Here is a 20,610-nt window from a genome sequence, read left to right on the forward strand (position 1 = left end):
CCACCAAGGGCAGCCGAGACCTTTCCTTCCTGGTCACTTCTGAGCCATTGGAATGGAAATGTAATTGCCCTTCACACACGGTAGGGAGCATGCAGGCCTCCGTCTTCCTGCCCCTACACTGCTTGCTGACCATTGCTGGTTGGGGTGCCCATTATTCATGGTGACAAAGTAGGACCTTTTCCCCCTCTCCCCTTCACCACCTCCTGGACATTCAGAACTGGAACTAAGTGGCCCCTGAGTGAGGCTGGGAGCCGGGGAGGGCTATTTCCCACTGATGGTGGAAATGGAGTAGGAGCTGGTTTGCCGTGGCTGGGCATCAGCAGATGCTGAGGGGCGCTTTTTGATTCTTGGCTTCAGCCCTGGCCTAGGCTCCCGGTGCTGCCCCTGCCTCCAGGTAGCAAGTACCCTTCTGCTCAGAGTGAGGTCTGTGATCGGCAGTAGAGGAGGTCAGGCAAATAAGGGCATCTGGTGGTACTCACAGCCATCTCAGCTTCAAAGGTGCAAAGGGTCCACCCCCTCATCCTTCTTCTGACCCTGCTGCAATATGGGAGCCTTTCCCTTGGGGGCAAGGATAAGGCTGCCCTGTGCCTCCACCCTGCACCATCGACTCTGGGCCAACCACTCCCAGGAACCCCTTGACCCACATTGCTGGTGCTACCACAGTCTTCCAAGAGAATGAGCCCATGCCCCTCTTTCCTTTCTCCCCTCTTTCTCCCTTCCCTCTCCCTCTCCCTCATTTGTACGGTGGCCAGATAAAATACAGGATGCCCCATTAAGTTTTAATTTCAGATAAACAATTTTAAGTATGTTCCATATCTTGCTTCCCCCCTCATAAATCTGACAACCCTCTCTTCCTCTTCCTCTCCTTCCTCCTTCACCTTCCCCAACTCTGAGAGTCAGCAGTCTTGTCTTATTCTGGAAAATTGCCACAGTAATGTGAATTTGGTGGGAGTGAGTAGGTGGGGGAGGGTGGCCTTAACTTCAGTGTTATTTTTGCCACCCATAGGCCAAAGGAAACCAGGCCAGTGTCTTTTGGGAGCTCAGTTTCCCATCTATAAAATGGAGATAAAATCCTGTGCCCATAAGTGCGGATGGAAAGTGCTAGCCATTGCTGAACATTTGCTTGATCGGTTTTGGAGTCAGGCCTTCCACTCTGGCTCACTCCAGTAGCCTTGGTTCTGGGCAGCTCGTTCCCAAGGACCAGCCATCCCTTTGGTTCCCACCTACCCACGTTCTCTGTGTAATTTGGTACCTTCTGGTAAGAGGTCCTAGGTGTCTCTGTGTCCCTGGTTTGGAGCAGGAATGTCTTGGAGACCCAACTTCTCCCTCAGTCACCCAAAGCCATGGTGAGTGTCAGGGGGTCATGTTTCCCAGAGGCCATGTGAATGGACAGGGTGCTAGGCTTAGAAGCAAAGCCCTAGTCCATTTTGCTGTGAGTTTCCTTGGACAAACATCATGCAGTTGAGCACTGGGGTCTCTATTGCCCCAGCTGACCAATGGGCATAACACATACTTTGCCGACAAACTAAGATTGGAGAGGGTGACACTCAGGACACTTCTGCTGGAAGATCTAGGACAAACAAGTCATTCCTTCTCTCCTTCTTTGTGAAAGTAGGGTCTTAGGAAGTGGTATTATGGACAATTAAAAGCAATGTCTTTGGAGTAAAGAAAAAACAAACCCTAGGTCTTGAATCTGCCACTTAAGAGCTATATGATGTTGCAGGTCACCTCCCTAAGCCTTAGTTTTCTTGTCCATAAGATGACCATGATAAGCGGCCCCCAGGGAAGGTTTGAGCGTGAAATGAGCAAAACTCATAAAGCACTTGGCACCATGTGGGGTGTGCAAGAAAGCACTAACCAGATGATAGCTGAGACTTTTAAATTATTATCACCAGGCCACAGTCTGAGCCAGATAGGACCTCTTTTGCTTTCAGTAAAGTTTCTTTAATTGCTTAAAATATAAGCTGTGAGTTCCAAAGGGAGGGGGTGAGGGTGGGAGTGATGGGTTGGGAAAGCTGTGTGCCCTGAATCAGACAAAGCCTTATGTAGGCATCTCCTACCTACCTGAGGGGGCAGCCACTCCCAGAAACCAGGGGGCTGGATCACCTGGGTCTCCAGGAGAGCCTACCCCGTCCACAGCCTGGTCTCTGTCCAAGGTGCTGAAATCTGCTCTGGGTAAGCTCCTTCTTGTCCTGCATACTGGTGAATTACCTGCTCACTACCTTCATTCAACTTCCCAAGTATACATTGAGCATCTACCGTATAAGGAGTAGAAGTAAAAGGAATTTAGATATATCTGTAACCCAAGTGGCTCATAGCTCATAGGGAAGAAATTTGAACACACACAAATGCCTTAGGAGAAGTGAGGACAGAAGCTAAGGATTCATTTTCTGGTTTCTTGGGTTTCAATGACATCACCTCTTGCTTTCACCTTGCTTCTTCCTCTTATGCAATCTTGGCATCCTCCAAAACTGTGCCTCTCATACCTTTCCTGATCTAACCACAGCACATAAGTCTTCCCCAAGGCAGCTCTTTCTCTACTCACTAATCTCACAGAGTCAAGAGGATTAATGATCAATTTCTGAGGGAAGGGAGGGTGGTAGGATATTGATAGAGAAAGGAGGGGGTCAGGGGTTTCAGAGAAGTGAGCGAGCTGCCTATACAGGGGTGAGTTCCTTGTCATACTTTTGCATGCCCTCGTCTGGGAGCAGCACCTCCACAGTGAAGCTGACCTTCTTGGCGTGGACAAAGCTATAAGTGTTGTCAAAGCGCAGGACATCTGGGGGGACAGATGGACAGATGGGTAGTTAGGTCTGGCTTCACACTCCCCATGTCCCTGCCCTGGCCACAGGAGGGAGGACAAGCTGTGTTTCTACCTGCTATGTTTGCTAAGCTGGGCCAAGTTCCCATCACTCCTGTTCCTTTTCCCATGGGAACTGTCAGCCTGGAGCCATGTCTGTAAACAGACACTGACCTCCTCTTGGCGCATGCCCAGCCTGGCTTTAGTTGCACCAACTGGCAATGAGAACAATGGCCACTGCGTCCCATTGTCTCCACACCTGGACACTGCCATGATAGGGGTTGGGGGGCAGTTGGGAATGTCAGAGTCCTCCCAGTCCCCTTGGGTAAAGTGAGGTGCTAGGTGAGGCCAGTGCATACCTTCTACTTCCTCACAACCACCCAAGAGGCAGAGGTTGTAACCTCTCTTCACAGGTGAGCAAACCAAGGCTCCAGATTGCTAAGACTTTGCCCAGGGTTATGCAGCTACCATGAGGCTGAGGTGGGACCCTGGCATCACACTCAGCTGTGTGGCTCTGGACAAGCTGATTTACTTCTCAGAATCCCAGTTTCTTCCTGGGAAATGTCACACTTGCCTTATTGTCCCTTGCCTGTGGCCTGTGGCCTGAGTGCTCTCAGCCTCTTCAAGGCCTGTGTGTCGTTAACTCTTAGTGTGTAGTAAATGCTTGAGAGTGTAGCCTGAATGACCAACTGTGTGAATGAATGGCACTAACCTAGGCTGTATGTTCCTGGGGTGGGGGAGAGTCACTGCAGAGTCTGAAACAGAGTCTGTTTCCTCCTCTAAACCATGGGACAGGTGGCTCCAGCCTTCCAGAGCTGGGGCCCAGCCAGGGTAGACTTACAGACACCAGCTTCTGAGCAGGTGAGGCTCCCATCCTCAGGCACCATGTGGGCATTGTAACGCTGGCTGGGGAGTACTTCTGTCATTTCCCCGGCTCGCTGCCGCTCCCCCAACTTGGTCTTCAGGAAAACCCCAAAGCCAATGTCTGCACCATCAGAGGAGAACTGCCACCTGGGTGGGCGGTGGGAGGGGGACAAGTTGCGCTCAGTCTGATGGGACCCTGAGGGTGTAAGACCAGCCAGAGATGGGTTGATGTCCTGGCCCTTACCTGAGGACACAGCCTGGGAACAGAATTTCATATTCCACCTGGTGTGAGGAGCCACGATTGATCTGCACTGAGTGCTCATACTGAGTCTTCACTTGGTCCCGCATATACATGGACTTGGGGATCTCCCCACCATAGTTGATCTGCAGACACAGGACAGAATGGGTTTGCTTCCCTCTTTTGACCATTGCATTGCTTGTGCTGTTTCATGCTGTTTCTCCTGCCTGAGATGCTTTACCATCTTCTGGAAGTATCCTACTCACCCTGTCCTCTTCCCACCACCCTCAGAAAGCCTTCCTTGACCCTCCAGGGTCAAAGCCTCGTCTGGAAACTTCCCCTTCCAGCTCATCCCTCAGAGTCATTTTCCTCATTTCTTGTTTCCCTGCACAGCTGCTGAGAGCCTGGTGATAGTAGGGCTGGGACTGTCTAGCTCAATACCTGGCTCACAGGGGTCTCTCCATAGACATTTGTGGAATGAGTGATAGGGTGAGAAAGGAACTCAGCTCTACTCCTCTCCCCTCCCCTGTCTGGGGCTCTTCGTACCTTAGTTAAACATTTGGGGTTCCCATCTGGGTCGGTCAGAGTTCCCCCAAACTGAGCAGGTAGTTCCTCGGGACTGATGTGTTTCAGCAAGCCTTCCTTCCAGTTGCCTGCGGGCAGAGGGCTTGAAGGGTTGTTATCAGGTGTGGAGGGTACTTGTCAGCCCCCCATTCCCACCAGGGGGGCCTGAGCTTGGGGAAAGCCCTACAGGGACTAGGCTACCAGGACCAATTCCCCAGCCTTCCAGGACTCGGGCTGCAGAAAATGTCCTCCAGCATTGTGTTGCTATGGAAAAATGTTTCCTTTGAGCTAATGGGTTTGCACATTTTTGAAGGTCTTCTGATCCTGAATAGTGAAGATAAGAATCATCTAATTGTCTCAAGGAGGCTTTAAAGCCTTTGAGGTCAAGGACCTTGTTGGGGGGGCGCCTGGGTGGCTCAGTCGTTAAGCGTCTGCCTTCGGCTCAGGTCATGATCCCAGGGTCCTGGGATCGGGTCCCACATCGGGCTCCCTGCTCAGCGGGGAAGCCTGCTTCTCCCTCTCCCACTCCGCCTGCTTGTGTTCCCTCTCTCCCTGTGTCTCTCTCTGTCAAATAAATAAATAAAATCTTTAAAAAAAAAAAAAAGGACCTTGTTGGGGGCCATAAACATGTAAGTGGCATACTCAAGACAGACCTCTTGGTGGGGGATGGATAGTCCTGGGCCTTTGAATGGACCTTCCCTTTCTGTGCTGCTTAATCATTAAAGCCATAATGCTCATTACTGTTCTTCATGCCCTGTGCAAAGCTCTAAGCATTCTGGGTTTTATGACCAATCCAGGCTATCTCCCTTGCCCACTCCCAGCCCTATTGTGGCCATGGGATATTCCTTGCCACCAGTGGGATAAAAACAAAGACCACAATGCCTGGCAGACCAGGGCCAAATGCACAGGGCCCTGTGTGCCACTAAGTAGGACGAGCCCTGGACTTGGACCTGGAGTGTGGCATTACCCACACTGCTCCAGGATTTGGGGGGCTACCTTGTGATCCACCTAGCTCCCTATCCCTGTGGAACTGGGCAGAGACAGAGACTCAAGTATCAGGAAGAGAAAGAAAGCAGGATTTGTAAGATTCTACCCGCCCAGATCCTTAGATCTCCTGATTTGATGATCTGACCATTCTGCTTGCAAGAAGTTGTCTCTAAGTTCAAGGTCATTGGCTTGAGTTTAAGAACTATTTCTCTTCTTTTCTTTCTCTTTCCTTATCATTTTTTAAAATAATGATTTTTTCTACTTATAAAAGTAATACATGTTATTATAAAAACTTTAGGAAACAGAAAAAATACAAAAAATAAAATTAAAAAACCACTTGATTTCTTGCCATCCACAAATCAACATTTTTTTGTCTTGTTTTGTTTTATTTTATGATTTTCTTTCTTTACACTCAAAAGGTTCAGATAAAACTCCAGGCATTAGGTTCTTTATCCCAAATGCACATTTTTAGTTTGTCCATCAGCCACCACCTTAAAGCCCAGACTACTGTTGAATTTTATAGTAATTCACGTGTAACCACTTTGAGAAGAAAGCATGCCCCAGTGACAAAGTTTCTCAATATTTTTTGGTCTATGATCCATCTGTGAACTTCCTAGTAAAGAGCTCCTTCCAGTCATCAACCTACTCCTCTGTTAACCCTTAGCCTTCCAAACCCAAGTGCAAATGTGTATACACTGCACAAATCAACATTTTGTTGCATTTTCTTCTAGCAATATATTTTTGTTTTTACAAGGAAGATGATACTATCCACACCACTTTATAATCTGCTTTTTAAAAACTTAATAACATTTCCCTTGGCATCAAATCATTTTTCATGGTTTTCTAATAATTCATCAAATGGATGCATTATTATTTACTTATCCAGTCCCTTCTTGTTGACCCTTCCTTCTCTGAATCACATCTCCTCTTCTTGCTGTTCTTCCTCATCCTCCCCAGCCCAAATTGCCTTTAGAAGCACTGAGGTAATGAGTATTGAAAGGAAAATGAGGCCCATAGCCCAGAGGTTGTCTATCAACCAAACTGAAACTAATGAGGAGGAAGGTGTGAGGCCTCTGTCACCAATGACATGGAATGAGGCAGAAATACCTGAACAGACTCTATAGTGTAAAACACATTTCACTTCACTTTTGAGGAGGAATTTCTGACTCTAGGTGGCGCAGAGCTCAGGGGATAGAGCTAGAATTACTTACTTCCCAATACTATAATTTTTCTGCGAGTGTCTTCACTCAGGAAGGGCTTCATGAGGTTGTAGCCTACAGGGAACAGTTTTGTGGCTGGAGAGATACAAACAAAGATAATGGAGAAGAAAATTATTCCACTGGGACATTCTCTCCGTCATAGTCATAGCCAACAATATGGAGGAGTCATGAATTGGAAAATGCCCTGCAACTGCCAAACCATGCCCACAACTGGTCAAACAACCAACAAGCAGTTAACTAACCAGCTACCCAGTCAATCATCCAATCTATCAACCAACCAACAAAATGGCCAATCAATTTACCTTCTAATCAGACTACCAACCAGTCAGCCGATCTACCAAATAGTCATACAACCAACTAACAAATCGGCCAACCAGAAAACCCATCAGCCTATCAAGCAACAAGCTAACCACACAGCCAATTGCCTTCTGCAGCCAGCCAACCACCCAAGGTCCATCCAAATGACAAATCAGCCAGCAGACTAACCAATCTGCCAAGTTGCTACTCACCTACCCACCCAAACAAAATGCCAGCTGGTCATTCAATCAGTCAACCAAGCTAACAACTATCCAACAAACCAACCGATCAACCAGTCACTTAACTGACCAACTAACTATCCAACCAGCCACCAGTCATTCATCTAGACAGCCAACCAACTGGCCAGTAAACTAACAACCAACTAACCAAATAATCAACCAACCAACCAATTAACCAGCCAACCAACAAACATCCATCCATCCTTCTATCCATCAACCTATTCAACAACACAAATACCTATTAAGCATCCACATGGTTCCAGGCCTGTGAAGGGTACAACAGAAGTGGAAAATCAAAGGCCCTGCCTTCAAGGAGTGGACAACTCAGGAAAAAACCAGGATGAACACACACAAGACAACTAGAGACCTCCAGAAGGCAGCAGACAGGAAAGGCCAGACTTGGTTGCTCCAGATGTCAGTGCCACAGGCAGTTTGGGAATGGAGAGATCAACATGGGTGGGAGAAATGAGCAAGGATTCCTGAAAGAGCTAGTGTGGGAAATGCCTCTTCTTGCAGTAAGGCCAACCATTGAAATTATTATTTATGGAACACTTACTTTGTTCCAGGCACTCTAAGTGATTTGCATGCAGCCAAGCAACCAACCTGCCTCACTACTACCCAGGGAAAAAGGCACTTTCATTGTTCCCAGGGTACAAATGAGGAAACAGAGGCACAAAAAAGTGAAGTCATTTGCCACACACCTTTCACAATGAGCATGAACTTCAGGGTCTCCGGGTAATTCTCTTCAAGGAGGCCAAAGAACTGTAGAACCAAGAAAGACCCCATCAGAGCCCACATCTCATCTCATCTTCTCCTATCCCCATGGCCTTTGCAATCTCCCCTCTGGAGTGTTCAAAGGGCTAAGGAGGGTTTCCTTTATTTCCATCACCTCCACTGGCCCCTGGAGGAGAGTTTTTCACTTCAGACTATTACAACCACACTCTAATATAATCATTTTCAGAGTAAATCTTATAGTAATAGTAGTATAACAATAATAATGACTATCGTTTATTAAATGTTCACAATTTGTCAAGCACTGTGTACACATTTTATATATCAACCCACTGGAATATCCCTACATCCCTTTGAAATGCAGACTATTGGTATCCACATTTTGTAGGTGAGGAAACTGAAGCATGGAGGCATGAAATGACTTGCTGGAGTCACAAAGCTAGGGAGGACAGAGTTGGGAATGTTTGGCAGAAGGTGGCCTCTATGGTCTCAGTACAGTGTTGAATCTGAGGCCTGTCTTTTGGGAAACACATTAAGGCCCTTTGGGTCCTGAGTTGCAGTGCCGGAGCCTGGGAAGTCCACCACCTTTTACCAAATCCTGGCTCTGAGTGAGCCACAAGGTCTCAGCAGACCAAGCTCATCATTAAGGAAGCAGGGGTCATCCAGGGGGCCTTCTCCTCACCTCTTGGTACACTTCCACCAGAGGTTTCCAGAAGTGTTTCAGTCCCAGGCCCTCACAGTCAAATATCATCACAATGGTCTCAATCTTCTTCCCCAGCTGCAAGGATGAAAACAAAGACCAGTCCCAATGTTCAGGGTGCAGGCTCGGAACTTGGGACATGGTGACCCTAGCATATGACCCCCTCAGCAATTCTCCCAGTCCCCTACTCTGTCCTCAGAGGAACAAGTGGACAAAACTGAATGCATTTACTCACACATCCACCTACCCAACCATCCATCTATCCATCCATCCATCACCCATTATCCATTTATCATCCATCCATCCCTTTGTCCATCCATCCATTAATTGACCCACCCACCCATCAATTTACCCATCCATCCATTCATACTACAATTCAATCATCCATCCATCCCTCTGTCCAAATGATATTTGTTAAGCACCTATTTTGTGCCAGACATGGAGAATATAACATATAATACTCTTGTCATCAAAGGGTTCACAGTCTACTTGGAGAGACTGACAAGCAACCAGGTCACTATAAGTCCTGAGGTAAGTGCTGCAAATAAACAGCTTAGGAGCTTTGGGGACACACGTTAACCCAGACAGGGACCTCAGAGAAGGTGACATCTAAGTTTGGGATTTGAATGATAAAAGGGAGAGAACCAAGAGAAGTGTGGGAGGTAGCGGTGTGCTGGGAGGTAAAGTTATTCAAACAGAAGGAACAGCAGGGGCAAAGACTCAGAGGGAATAACAGTAACTTGTATTATTGAGAAATATGCATGAGGCTGTGTGCTGGGCCATACATTTGCATTATCTCATTTAATCTTTGCAACATTATTTATTATTATTCTTGTTTTGTGGGTGAGGAATAGGCTTAGGGAGGTGACATGACCCTCCAAGACCACACAGCTAGGAAGCAGCCGAGCTGCTGAGATCGTTTGACCCCAGAGTCCTCTGACTGTGATAGCAGAGAGCACAGTGTGTTCTTGGGACTATGTCCCTTGGCAGCCTCACCTGTACCCAGCTGCCCGCCTCGCTCAGCCTGTGCCTTACCCGTTCCGTCTGCAAGTCACACTCATGCAGGATGCGCTCGCAGTCCCTCATCTTGGTCTTAAGCAGGTCCTGCTTGGTGACGGAGAAGAGCAGGCCCTTTGGGTCAAGTGGCCCAATGATGTCATACCACACCGGGCAGCCGTCCCGGTCATAGCCACACAGGCCTCCAGGCATGTACTTCTGGATCACCTGGGCATGGAAAGATATACAGAACTTGGCATTATGCACCTCCCCAGAGACCCCCAGACTAGGCTGACCTGGCTGGCCCAAGCCTACACACAGCATGGTACAAGCACTCCCCCTGAAGGGTGACACTATTGTCCAGGTGAGAAAACTAAGGGACCCTGAGGGGAGGGCCTTGCTTATAGCGAGTACATGGCAGAGCCAGGCCTCAGCTGGGCCTGGCTGAAGGCCTCTGGGCTTCTTAATTCTGTCCGCCAGCATCTCCCATGTCCATTTCCATTGAGAGAAGTTGGGCTTAGTGATGGAAAACATGGATTCTGAAGGTCAACATACTTGGTTCAAATAGAGACACTGCTGCTTCCTTGCTGTGCATCCTTGAACAAGTGACACCTACCTCTTTGAGTCCCATTCCACTTCCTCTTCTGTAAGAAGGCTTGGATAACCCCTCCCTTAGGGAAAGTCCCCAATATCATGTTGGCCAAGCACAGTGCTTGAGCCAGAGCTCATGCTCTACAAATGAAACTCTGCCCCTTGCTTTACCGAGGTGCCAGTGGTGGGACTGTTCTCTCCAACAACTTGGTGGGCTAAATTTCTTTCCCACACAGATGGGATGCTTTGAGCAAGATCCCAGGGGTGAGGGCCCGGAGGCACAATGGTGGTGGTGAAGGGCCAGTTTCATGAATTCAAATCCCAGTTCCACGTTGGGGCTGTGGGGCTTTGGGTAGCGTGCTTAACTTTTGCTGGACCTCAGTGTCCTCATCTGTAAAATGGGGACAACTGCGCCCCCCTTACTGAGTTGTGATGACTAAATGAGTTCATGCAGGTAAAGTTTCATCTCAGGCCAGGACCTCATAAGCACCCAGGAAATATCCATAATTATTAGAGGAGAGGTGCCTGTATGCCTGTGGGCAGTTCCACGGCCCTCTCGGGTATGCTGCCCTTCATTCATGCTCTCCAGTGACCTAGACGCTGTTTTAATGTTATGTCTGTAAAAGACTGGGGTGTTGGAGGGGTGTTGGCTTACCTCTGGGGGCTGCCAATCAAGGATGTGGTCAATGTCCATGGACTTCCGGAACTCCATGTACTGCAAGGGAGAGGAGAGGTAAGGCCCCGTTGGGCTCCCAGCACCTCCAAGAAGGGGATGGAGATGGGGGCTCGAGGTGTGGATTGCCCCCCACAAAACCCTTCCCAAATCTCCAGGGGTGGACAGATCTCACCTTGTGGAGCATAGCCTCTGATTTCTGCAGGTCGAAATTCCGAGCTGTGTGAAGATGGAAGGAAGATGTGAGGCAGGAGAGAGGCTGCCTTGTAGTCACTTTGTCCTGGTCCTGGGCTGTGAGGAGCTATGCATGGCACTGGGGGCCTGGGTAGGACCTTCCTTCCCTGCACCCTCCCCTCTCCTGGATCTGAACATGTGAAGCAGGATGGTGTGATTGGATCCTGAGAGCCGTGAGTTGTTCCAAAGCAGTTGGGACCAGGCCCCTCTCGCTGCCCCTCACCCTGATCTCCCCCACCTCTTCCCTCACCTCGGAGCCAGCGCAGAAGGAAATAGTCATCAGGATTGGGTAGGGCGGGCAACACCTCCTGCACATTTTCTCGGAACTGGGAAAGGAGGTGCTGGTTAAAGTGGCTTTTGCACTGAATGTTGGCCCCCAAACTCAATAATTGTTGTCATCATCCCTTCTCTTCCCCATGCAGTCTGGCCCATGATGATGGAAGGATGGGTGGACAGATGGATAGGATGAGAGATGGGTATATGGATAGATGGGTAGATGAATGGATGGAAGGGTAGATCTTGAGTAAATAGATAGAAAGAAGAATGGATGGTTGAATGGGTGGTTGGATGAGTGGGTGGGTGGATGGAAAAAGAAGGAAGGAGAAATCAGTGAATGGAAGGAAGGAGAAATGGGTGAGTAGAGGAAAGAGAGATTGGTAGGTGAATAGACAGAAGGAGGGATAGATGGATGGGTGGGTGGGGTGGAAGGATGGATGAAAGAAAGGATAAATGAGTGGGTGGGTGGGTAAGTGGATTGGAGTATGAGTGTATTCATAGTTCTTTCCGTGTGTTAGCCCACCAAGGCTTCTGCCTTTTTTCATCCCATTTTCTACAAAAGCATGGTTAGTGATTACATGTTCTCCTCCCCATTGGTTGTGGGGATGACAACACACCCTGCTCTGTCTCTCTCACTCTTACAGACAGGTCATCTTTCAGGTCCTGGGGAAGGAGAGGGAACAGAATCAGAGGGCACACCATTAACATCCTTCAGTTCCCCACCTAAGGGGCCTGGGAGGGATGGGGAAGGGGCTGCTGTGGGTAAAGCTCTCTGGTTCTGGCTCCCACACGAGAAGTCAAGTTTGATCTGGCACACACACTGTTACTGCTTGGAGGTGGTACTTTTCCCTCAGTCCCTACCCTGGACAGAGCTGATACCACTGGCTACTGTAGAACATGACCCTGGGTAAGGTGACAGTAAAGAGAAAATTTCAAAAACACTCTGAGCCAACAGAGTGGGGCAGGTTTCCGGCCCCCCCGCCCCCCCCTCCTCAGCCCTTTTCTGCTGGGGCTCCAGGGAAAGAGGCTCTCACCTTGGCCAGGGTCTCCGCCTGCTTGGGGCTCAGGTCTCCAACTCGACCACTCATGGTGTCTGGAGGAGTAGGGGCCACTGCCGGCAGAAACCAAGCCTGATCTGTGGCCCTGCCCAGCTGAGGACTTTTGCCCCCACTCCTGGGTGCGGCACCAGGCACTTCCTTCTTGGCCAACTGTTGGATCGCACGTTACATAATTGGGATTAAGTAAGGTCCCATGCTTGGATCTGGGACAGGTCTGGAGGGCAGGCGGGCACAGGAGGGCATGCCAGAGGGCATGGGAGCCCAGGCTGAATGTCTGTAAAACCTCCACTCGTGCTCCCAGGCCTCCAGAGAAGGGGGGACTTTCAGGAAGAACGAGGACTGCCCCCTGCAGGCACCCTTTCTCTCCCATCATCAATCTTCCCGTCTCCCTAATGAAGAGACCCCACACCGAGGGTTGTGCAAGGGTCACCCCCTACACCCAGCTCTGGCTGGTAAGAGCCAGGGACTTGGTCAGTCTAGTAAACGGTTCATTCAGTTTGTTGGGGTGGGAAACTCACATCCTTTTGCACCAAACGTCCATATTCGAGAAGAGACGGGCTGGGGCAGAGAAATGGAATCAAATATGTCCTTGCTGAAGGTTTGTTTTTTCCACAGGGCTGACACTACTTTTCCTGGTGTCTTTCAAATCCTATCATGCAATGCGGGCCCTGCACCTTCAACATGGGGAAGGACTGAGCAGCCCCCACCCTGTTGCCTGCCTTCCTATTGTTGGGATCATGAGGACATGAGGGTTCTTGTCTGGGATCCCACATTCCCCGGGGGGGCCCTAAGGGAGAGGTGGGGCATACTGATGGTCTTGGGGTGGTGAGGGTGTTTCTTGGGATTTTAAACACCTGATCAGTGAGGGGTGTCCAGCAAGTATGCAAGGTGATGAAGGAAGCCCAGAAGACTTCCCTGTCCTTTGATTTCTGTCATGTTGCCTGATGGTCCACCATCAGACCTGCCTGCCAGGACTGGCCAGGTTCCCCATTCCCCTATGAGACCTCCCTTTCAAGAGGACATCTCTGAGTGTCACTTGCCTCATTTATGGAATGAGGCTATCAGTGCTTGCCCTGTCCTTGTGCAGTTGGAGGGAATATCTAAGGAGACATATAGACTGTCAAGGGTCATCACATCTAAGGCATTATTCTTGTTCAGCTGTCAGTAGCTCCAAAAGAGCAGAGGCCACGTTGTCAATGACTGTCTACAAAGAAACCAGGAGCACATCTGCTTGAGAGCACAGCACATCCATGTGGCCATATCTTCAGGACTTGAGGGGGTCCATGTGGGCTGAAACAATCCCTGGGCCAGCTCAAGCCACTCTGCCCAGGGCTCTCCCTGATTCTCTGTCTGTGGCATCCTGCGTCCCCATCCCTGGGCTAGCTTGGGGCTTCTTGAGGCTAGCTGACGCTGGTTAGTGCTGGACACCTTCCTTGCTCTGGGTCCCTGATAGAATCTGACCCACAAGGAGAAGGGGGAGCATCTTTAGCCATCTCCCTCCATCTGAGGCACCTGCCAGGAGCAGTTAGGTAACTCCACACCTCAATCCTGCCCCACTTCACATTCCAGCCTCTTTCTGCAAAGTTCCTGGCCGCTGTCAACACCTACTTCCTGCCAGGCTGGGAGCAGGTAGAGATTGGGTTCCTCCACTGCCCTCCCATTAGCGCCTAATCCTGCTTATTTCCCACCAGTCTCCTTTCTCTCCCTCATCCCTTTCATGTGAGGCACCCCAGTTATTTCTAGGGACATCAGAAGCTGGGCAGGGAGAGCCAGGAGGAGCGCCCATTGTGCACACAGCATCATCACTTATAACGCCACCCAATAGAACTTTCTGCAAAGATGGAAATGTTTTGTATCTGGGTTGTCCTAATGAACATATTTGGTAGCCACTAGTCACACAGGAAAATGGTTAATGAGACTGAGGAATTCAAGTGTGAATGGAATTAAATTCAATTTTCATTAATTTTACTTTAAATCATCCCATGTGGGTTGTGGCTACCATATTGGACAGTGCAGGTTTATTATACTTATTGAAGGCTTATTCCACGCCAAACCCCATCCTAAGTACCTTGCCTCATTTAAACCTCAGAACACCCCTAGGGGTGGGTACCATGGTTAAGCCCATTTTATAGACAAGCAAACTGAGATATAGAGAAGTTAAGTAAACTTAGCCAGAGTTAAGCCCACCCAATTAAGCACTCTGCACTATTAGGTTATCCCACAGTCTCAGCTCCAGGAGCTTCCATCCTAATCAGAGAGAGGACCCAGGCACAGAAGTCATCGCAATGGGATGCAGGTAGCATTTGAGCCAGATTTTCAAGAAAAGAAGGATGGAGACTGGAGTAGAGGAAAGGGCATCCCAGGTGGAGGGAAAGTGCATGGGCAAAGGCGTGGAGGTGGGAGAGTGAAGAGCATGTGGAGGGGAATGTTGGGGATACTGCAATAAACCAGAGAGATTAGGTCTCTGTCTGCATGGAGCTCACAGTCTCCCATTAGTGGAGCATTTCTTCTGTGCTGAGAGCATTACATCATTATTGGACCACTTGGAAGCAGGCAAGGGTATCCCCATTTTACAAAGACATGGAAGATCAGAGAGAGTAAGAAAATTTTCTGAGGACACACAGCCAGGAAATGGGGAGCCAAGATTTGAACCCAAGCCTCTCTGACTCTGGAACCTGCACCAGAACCACAGCCCAGGCCTGTCTTCCCTTGGAGGAAAGTGTGCCTGGTACATTGTAAGTGCTCAATAAATGGTCTAAATCATCATCGTGTGTTAGGAAGCCTGGGTCCACACCCCAGGGAGTGTGGAGTGTCTTGAGGCCAGCAAAATTAACTTCCCTCCTTTGAAATAAATGCCCTGGCAAAGGAGAACCTCCAACCCCCACCCACACTGCATGTTTTCTCCCAGTAGATCCAGTAAATCCCCAGATCGTGTTTAGCTCCTAGTTTGCCAAACTCTCAGGGGACCATGGCATGGCAACAAGCAAACAATGGCAGGGGGACAGACAGGGCCACCCACACCACACCCTGAAACCCCTCCTTCTAGGTGGTTACTAGGAAATGTGAAAAGGCTGCCTCTCAGGTCCCTCAGGCCCCAGGGCGGTCATACCCACCTTTCTATCCACCCTCCCTTAGATGGGTCATGCCAGAACCAGTTGGGCCAGTACAGAGGGGGCCCAGGAGAAGCCTTTCTACAGGATGAGCGGGGTGAGCGTTGCTGGGAAGAGGCAAGTGGGGAGAGCTCAGAGGGCTGTAAGGTGAGGTGGGGATGGCTTGAAAATAGGAGATGGAAGGGGATTTGGGGGTGCCCCACCAGAGTTGTAATGATGCTCTGGGTGGCACCCTGAGGCAATCTACTTTCCATCTTTACTCTTGGGTAGTATTGTCTCCTTCTTAAAGGAAAAAAATTTTAAGTGTTATAATTCACATACCATAAATTCACCATCCTTAAAGTACAATTCAGTGATTTTTTTAGTATATTCACGAAGTTGTGCGATCACCACTATCTACTTATAGAACATTTTCATCACCCCCCAGAAAACCAACCCTTGTACCCATTAGCAACCATTCCCCATTTCCTGCTCCCCTATTGCAGCCTCTGGCAACTACAAATCTACTTTCTATCTCTATAGATTTCCCTGTTCTGGATATTTCATATGAAGAGACTCATATAGTCTTTAGTGACTGGCTTCTTTCACCTAGCGTAATGTTTTTAAAGTTCATCCATGTTGTAGTCGAGCAGTATTTGTTGAAGAGATTATTCTTTTCCCATTGAACAGTCTTCGCACACATGTCGAAAGTCACTTGACCGTAGATGAGTGGATTTTTGGACTCTCAATTCTTTGTCCTTGATCTGTATGTCTGTCATTATGTCAGTACAACATTGTTTTGATTACTGCAGCTTTATATTAAATTTTGAAACCAGGAAATGCGGGGCGCCTGGCTGGCTCAGTCATTAAGCATCTGCCTTCGGTTCAGGTCATGATCCCAGGGTCCTGGAATTGAGCCCCTCATTGGGCTCCCTGCTCCGTGGGAAGCCTGCTTCTCCCTCTCCCACTCCCCCTGCTTGTGTTCCCACTCTCGCTGTGTCTCTCTCTGTCAAATAAAAAACAAACAAACAAACAAACAAACAAACAAAAACCCCATGAAAATCTTAAAAAAAAAAAAAGAAAAGAAAAGAAAACCAGGAAATGCAAGTCCTCCCTAACTTCATTCTACTTTTCCAAGATTGTTTGGGCTACTCTGAGTCCCTTGCATTTCCATGTGAACTCTGGGATCAGCTTGTGCATTTTTGCAAAAAAAGGCAGTTGGGATTTTGGTAGTGATTGCACTGAATCTGTGGATCGCTTTAGGGAATATTGCCATCTTAACATTATTGAGTCTTCTGAAACATAAACATAGGTGTCTTTTTACATGTAGTCTTTAATTTCCTTCAACAATACTGTTGGTATTCTGGTTTTCAGCGTACCAATCTTGCACTTCTTTAGTTAGGGTTATACCTGGTTATACAAACTTTACTTTTGGATGCTGATGTAAATGAAATTATTTTCTTAATTTCATTTTTTGAATGTTCCTTATTAATGTATTATTGTATTCTATACTAATGTATAGAAATGCAACTGATTTTTGTATATTACTCTTGTATCCTGCAACCTGGTTGAAATTGGTAACCCCAATTTTTTTCTGGTGTATATTCTTCATTCTTTAATTTCCCTTTGGGATCAAAAAACAAAATGAAGTATGATAATGATGATGATGTTGATGTTACTGTTGCCTCTGATGCTGGGCCATGGAGTACCAAGAGCCACTGAGAAGTCAAAACCCTTGCTGGAGGAGACCCCAAAGAACTTTGAGTTGGTGACAAAGCTGCTGGTCAAGTTCATAGGCTCTTCCCTTCCTTCTCTCATTTGCTGCTTATCATAGGAATGGGATGCTATGGTGATAGGAACGTGGGGGAGAAGAGTGAAGGAGGCTGCAAGGTAGGGGAGCTTATATATTTTCTGGGACAGGTGCTGGCATATCCCTCTCACCATACCTGGGGCACCCTAAGGGCATTGAGTGTTCCGAGTTCTTCACTCCAAACTGTTCTCTTCTTTTTATTGCCATCCTTGGGAAACCTGGAGTGCCCAAGACTACTGTGAGGAGGCTGAGTCTGGGGGTGACCACAAACAAACCACCCAAGCAGGTGTAATTCCTCTCCCAACACTGAGCAAATAATCCCCAAATAGTTCAGAAATGTGTGGAGCTGAAGCCTAGGCCTGGGGGCCTGGGTTTGAATCCTGGCTTCACCTGTAATGTTCTGTGCGATTTTGAGTCTCAGTTTTTTCACCTGCAAACTGGGGCGAATAACATCCTCCTCTTATAAGGCTACTGAAATGGTTAGAAGCCAGTAACCACCCACTGCCTGGCACACGGTAAGTGACCAATTGTGTTGGCTTTTTTCTTTTAAGTTTATTTACTTTTTTAAGTAATCTCTACACCCAGTGTGGGGCTCGAACTCATGACCCTGAGATCAAGAGTTGCATGCTCCTCCAACTGAGCCAGCCAGTGTTGGATAGTGTTGGCTTTTATTATTATTATTTATTTATTTTTTTTTTAGTGTTGGATTTTATAGTTATTGTCAGGCCTACCATCAACTCCAGGATGGGGACACAGTTAGGTGAGCCCATCCTTTCTGGTTCCTTCTCCACTGTTCTGTGACTCTCTGATCCTCTACTTGGGTATCTCCCTGTGCTGAGTCATGCTGTTAGGCTCTGCTTTTTGGCAGTGCTCCTGGTATGACCTAACCTCTGGGGGTGGATGGGTGAGGGAGACATGTTGCTCTGGAGTCAGACATCCTGAATTCCAGTCTTGGCGACATCATTGAGCAAATGAGTGCATCTCTGAGCCTTACTTTCCTCCCCTATATAACCAGGATGACTGTATTTATTTGACAAGGCTGCCATGAAGATCAAACAAGATAGCACAAGAGCAGCGGTCCTACATAGGTGCTCAGTAAATGGTGCCTATTATTTTTGCAAGGCTTTATTGAACATCTGGGGAGGCTGTTGGGGAAGAGGAGACAGACGACGACTCTCCTGCATGATTAGCACTGGCCCTGTTATCCCAAGGGCATGGAGACAAGACTCTAACTCTGCTAAGCACTGGGGAGGGGAGGTTGACTAGGGAAAGAGAGCCCTGGGAGCCTTGAGGGTGCACAGAACAGGACGGGGAAGGGCGTCCTAGACTGAGGGCACAGCATGAATAAAAGCAGGGAGGCAGGAAGGAGTCTGAGGAATTGGTGAGTTCAGGTCGTTGGGTGAAGCCGCGATGAGGGTGTCATAGGCAGGTCACAGAGGGCCTTATAAGCAACCAATGAAAACCGAACTTTCCCGGGAGGAAATGAGGTGCCAGTGAAGGGCTCACACAGGAAGTGATGATCAGATTTTCATTTCAGAAAGGCTTTTTCTGGCTGCCCTGTGGAGTCTCCTGGGAGGCGGGAGGAACGGGCACACAGAGACTGACTCATGGACTCTTTTCTAATAATCCAAGCAAGAGATGACTGAGGCCCTGACTAGGGTGGCAGACATGGGATGGAGGATGGAGTCCACAGGGATTTAGAGAGAAAACCAGCAAGGGGCAGAACCAGGATCTGAACCCAGGTGGGACCACCTCTCTCTGCTGCTCCGGATGGGCCCACAAACAGCCTGGGCCCAGTGAACTTCCCCTCAACCTGCCTGCAAAACCCTTCACGAGCCGGAGAGCTGGACGCTGAGGAGTCCTGTTCAGGCTTCCACCGTAGGGAAAGAGGGGCACTTGGCCCAACACCACCCTCTGGTGGCTGAGCGTGGAGGTCACCGCCGTCAGCTGAGCACCAACCTGCCCGAGCCTGTTGCCCCCCGCCTCCTCTCTGAAGTCATCAAGCCTGAAGCCTGCCCACCCAATGAGCTCATTTAGCACCTGGGCTGTCTGGATAGATGAACCTCGCTTCACGTCTTACCTCCCCCCCCTGCCTTTAATGTTGAGTGACCTGACAAGTCACTTCCTGCCCTGGGCCTTACTCTCCTCTTCGGTAAACAGGGGGTGATGCTTCCTGCATCAGCTTGGGCCTGGCACGTGGACTGGAGCCGGCACTGTCCCATACCGCAGAGAGGCAACTTCCAGACTCTGGCCAGCGCCACTCTCTGCCCCAGGCTGGCCCTCCCTGCCCGCATTGACCCTATCCTACCCCGAAAGGCAGGGCAGGGCAGGGGCACTGCTGGCGGCTCATCTGGGTGCTGCCGGCTTCACCCCTGCCATGAGACACTAAGCCCTTGGCCACCGCACTCCCTCTCACTGAGCCTTGGCATCCTCACTAGAATCCCCGCCTCTTCGGGGTCGCACAGAAGGGGCTGTGTACAAACTGTGGTGTGCCGTGCCCTGGAGCCCCGGTAAAGACTTGCTCGAGTGCTTGTGAAGCCGTGATTGTCCCACACTGGTGTCCCTTCCGGCCTGGGCTCTTGGAAGGTGAGCTGAACTGAGGTAGAGATTTGGGGGGCAGGGGAGACTTCCCAACTGCCCTCAAAAAACCCTATAGTTACCCCCCCACACCCCCTGCTTATTTCCCTGCTTCCCCTGGAAGGTTGTTAAGATTCCAGTTAGGAGATTGGCCCTGGGAAGGGCAGGCCCTGCCTCCACTCCTCGGGACAGGGAAGGCCTGGCTATTTCCAACCACCTCATTTTGAGTAAGAGCTTTGATCCATGGCTTCCTGCCAAGATTTTGCCATTCTTTCCTGACAAACAACAAATCTCTGTTTTGTAACCTCCATTATGAAATGATCGTATTAACTACCTAATGTGTACACAGTCATTCACAAAGAAATAGCAAACATCAGTGACCCATTACCAGCATCACCCAAGGGCCCTTCTGGCTTTCCTGTGGCTTCAGACACCCCACAGCTGCCCTTACTCCATTCCTCTGTCTGGAAGGCTCGCTCACACCTCCAGCTCTCCCTTCTGGGGTCCCTGCCTCGGGCAAAGCACGTCTGCTCCCCCATCAGGTTTTTTGTTTTTGTTTTTCTTTGCTGGATGCTCCCCCTGAATTTGGCTCCTGCCCTACTGAGCTGCCCACTTGATAACAGCCATCAGAATCACTTGGGCCTCCCTTAGTGCAGGCAAGCTTC

General features: G+C 49.1%; 1 protein-coding gene across 1 annotated transcript; it reads right to left on the reverse strand.

Moving 5' to 3' along the window:
* Nucleotides 1–1,925: 1,925 nt before the first annotated feature.
* Nucleotides 1,926–12,592, reverse strand: SEC14L3 (SEC14 like lipid binding 3). Its single transcript, XM_025858141.2, has 12 exons — nt 12,446–12,592; nt 11,386–11,461; nt 11,077–11,120; nt 10,884–10,943; nt 9,677–9,865; nt 8,624–8,719; nt 7,911–7,971; nt 6,665–6,748; nt 4,449–4,555; nt 3,909–4,048; nt 3,642–3,811; nt 1,926–2,779 (listed from the first exon to the last, which is right to left on the reverse strand). Exons 1-12 carry the CDS (start codon nt 12,497–12,499, stop codon nt 2,658–2,660), a joined length of 1,203 nt encoding a protein of 400 aa, XP_025713926.1. The 5' UTR covers nt 12,500–12,592; the 3' UTR covers nt 1,926–2,657.
* Between the last annotated feature and the right edge of the window lie 8,018 nt (nt 12,593–20,610).

Source organism: Callorhinus ursinus, unplaced genomic scaffold (genome assembly GCF_003265705.2).
Source record: "Callorhinus ursinus isolate GAN/ISIS: 27379988/994484 unplaced genomic scaffold, GSC_fseal_2.0 scaffold72, whole genome shotgun sequence".
Taxonomy (NCBI): domain Eukaryota; kingdom Metazoa; phylum Chordata; class Mammalia; order Carnivora; family Otariidae; genus Callorhinus; species Callorhinus ursinus.

What these genes read in the sequence shown, in the direction of transcription:
- SEC14L3 (XM_025858141.2), bottom strand. Translation starts at nt 12,499, where the DNA reads ATGAGTGGTCGAGTTGGAGACCTGAGCCCCAAGCAGGCGGAGACCCTG. An exon ending in GTTCATGCTCATTGTGAAAG is followed by an intron (nt 6,749 to 7,910) that starts GTGTGTGGCAAA and finishes GTATCTCTCCAG; the next exon opens with CCACAAAACTGTTCCCTGTA. An exon ending in CTGCTCAGAAGCTGGTGTCT is followed by an intron (nt 2,780 to 3,641) that starts GTAAGTCTACCC and finishes CTGTCCCCCCAG; the next exon opens with ATGTCCTGCGCTTTGACAAC.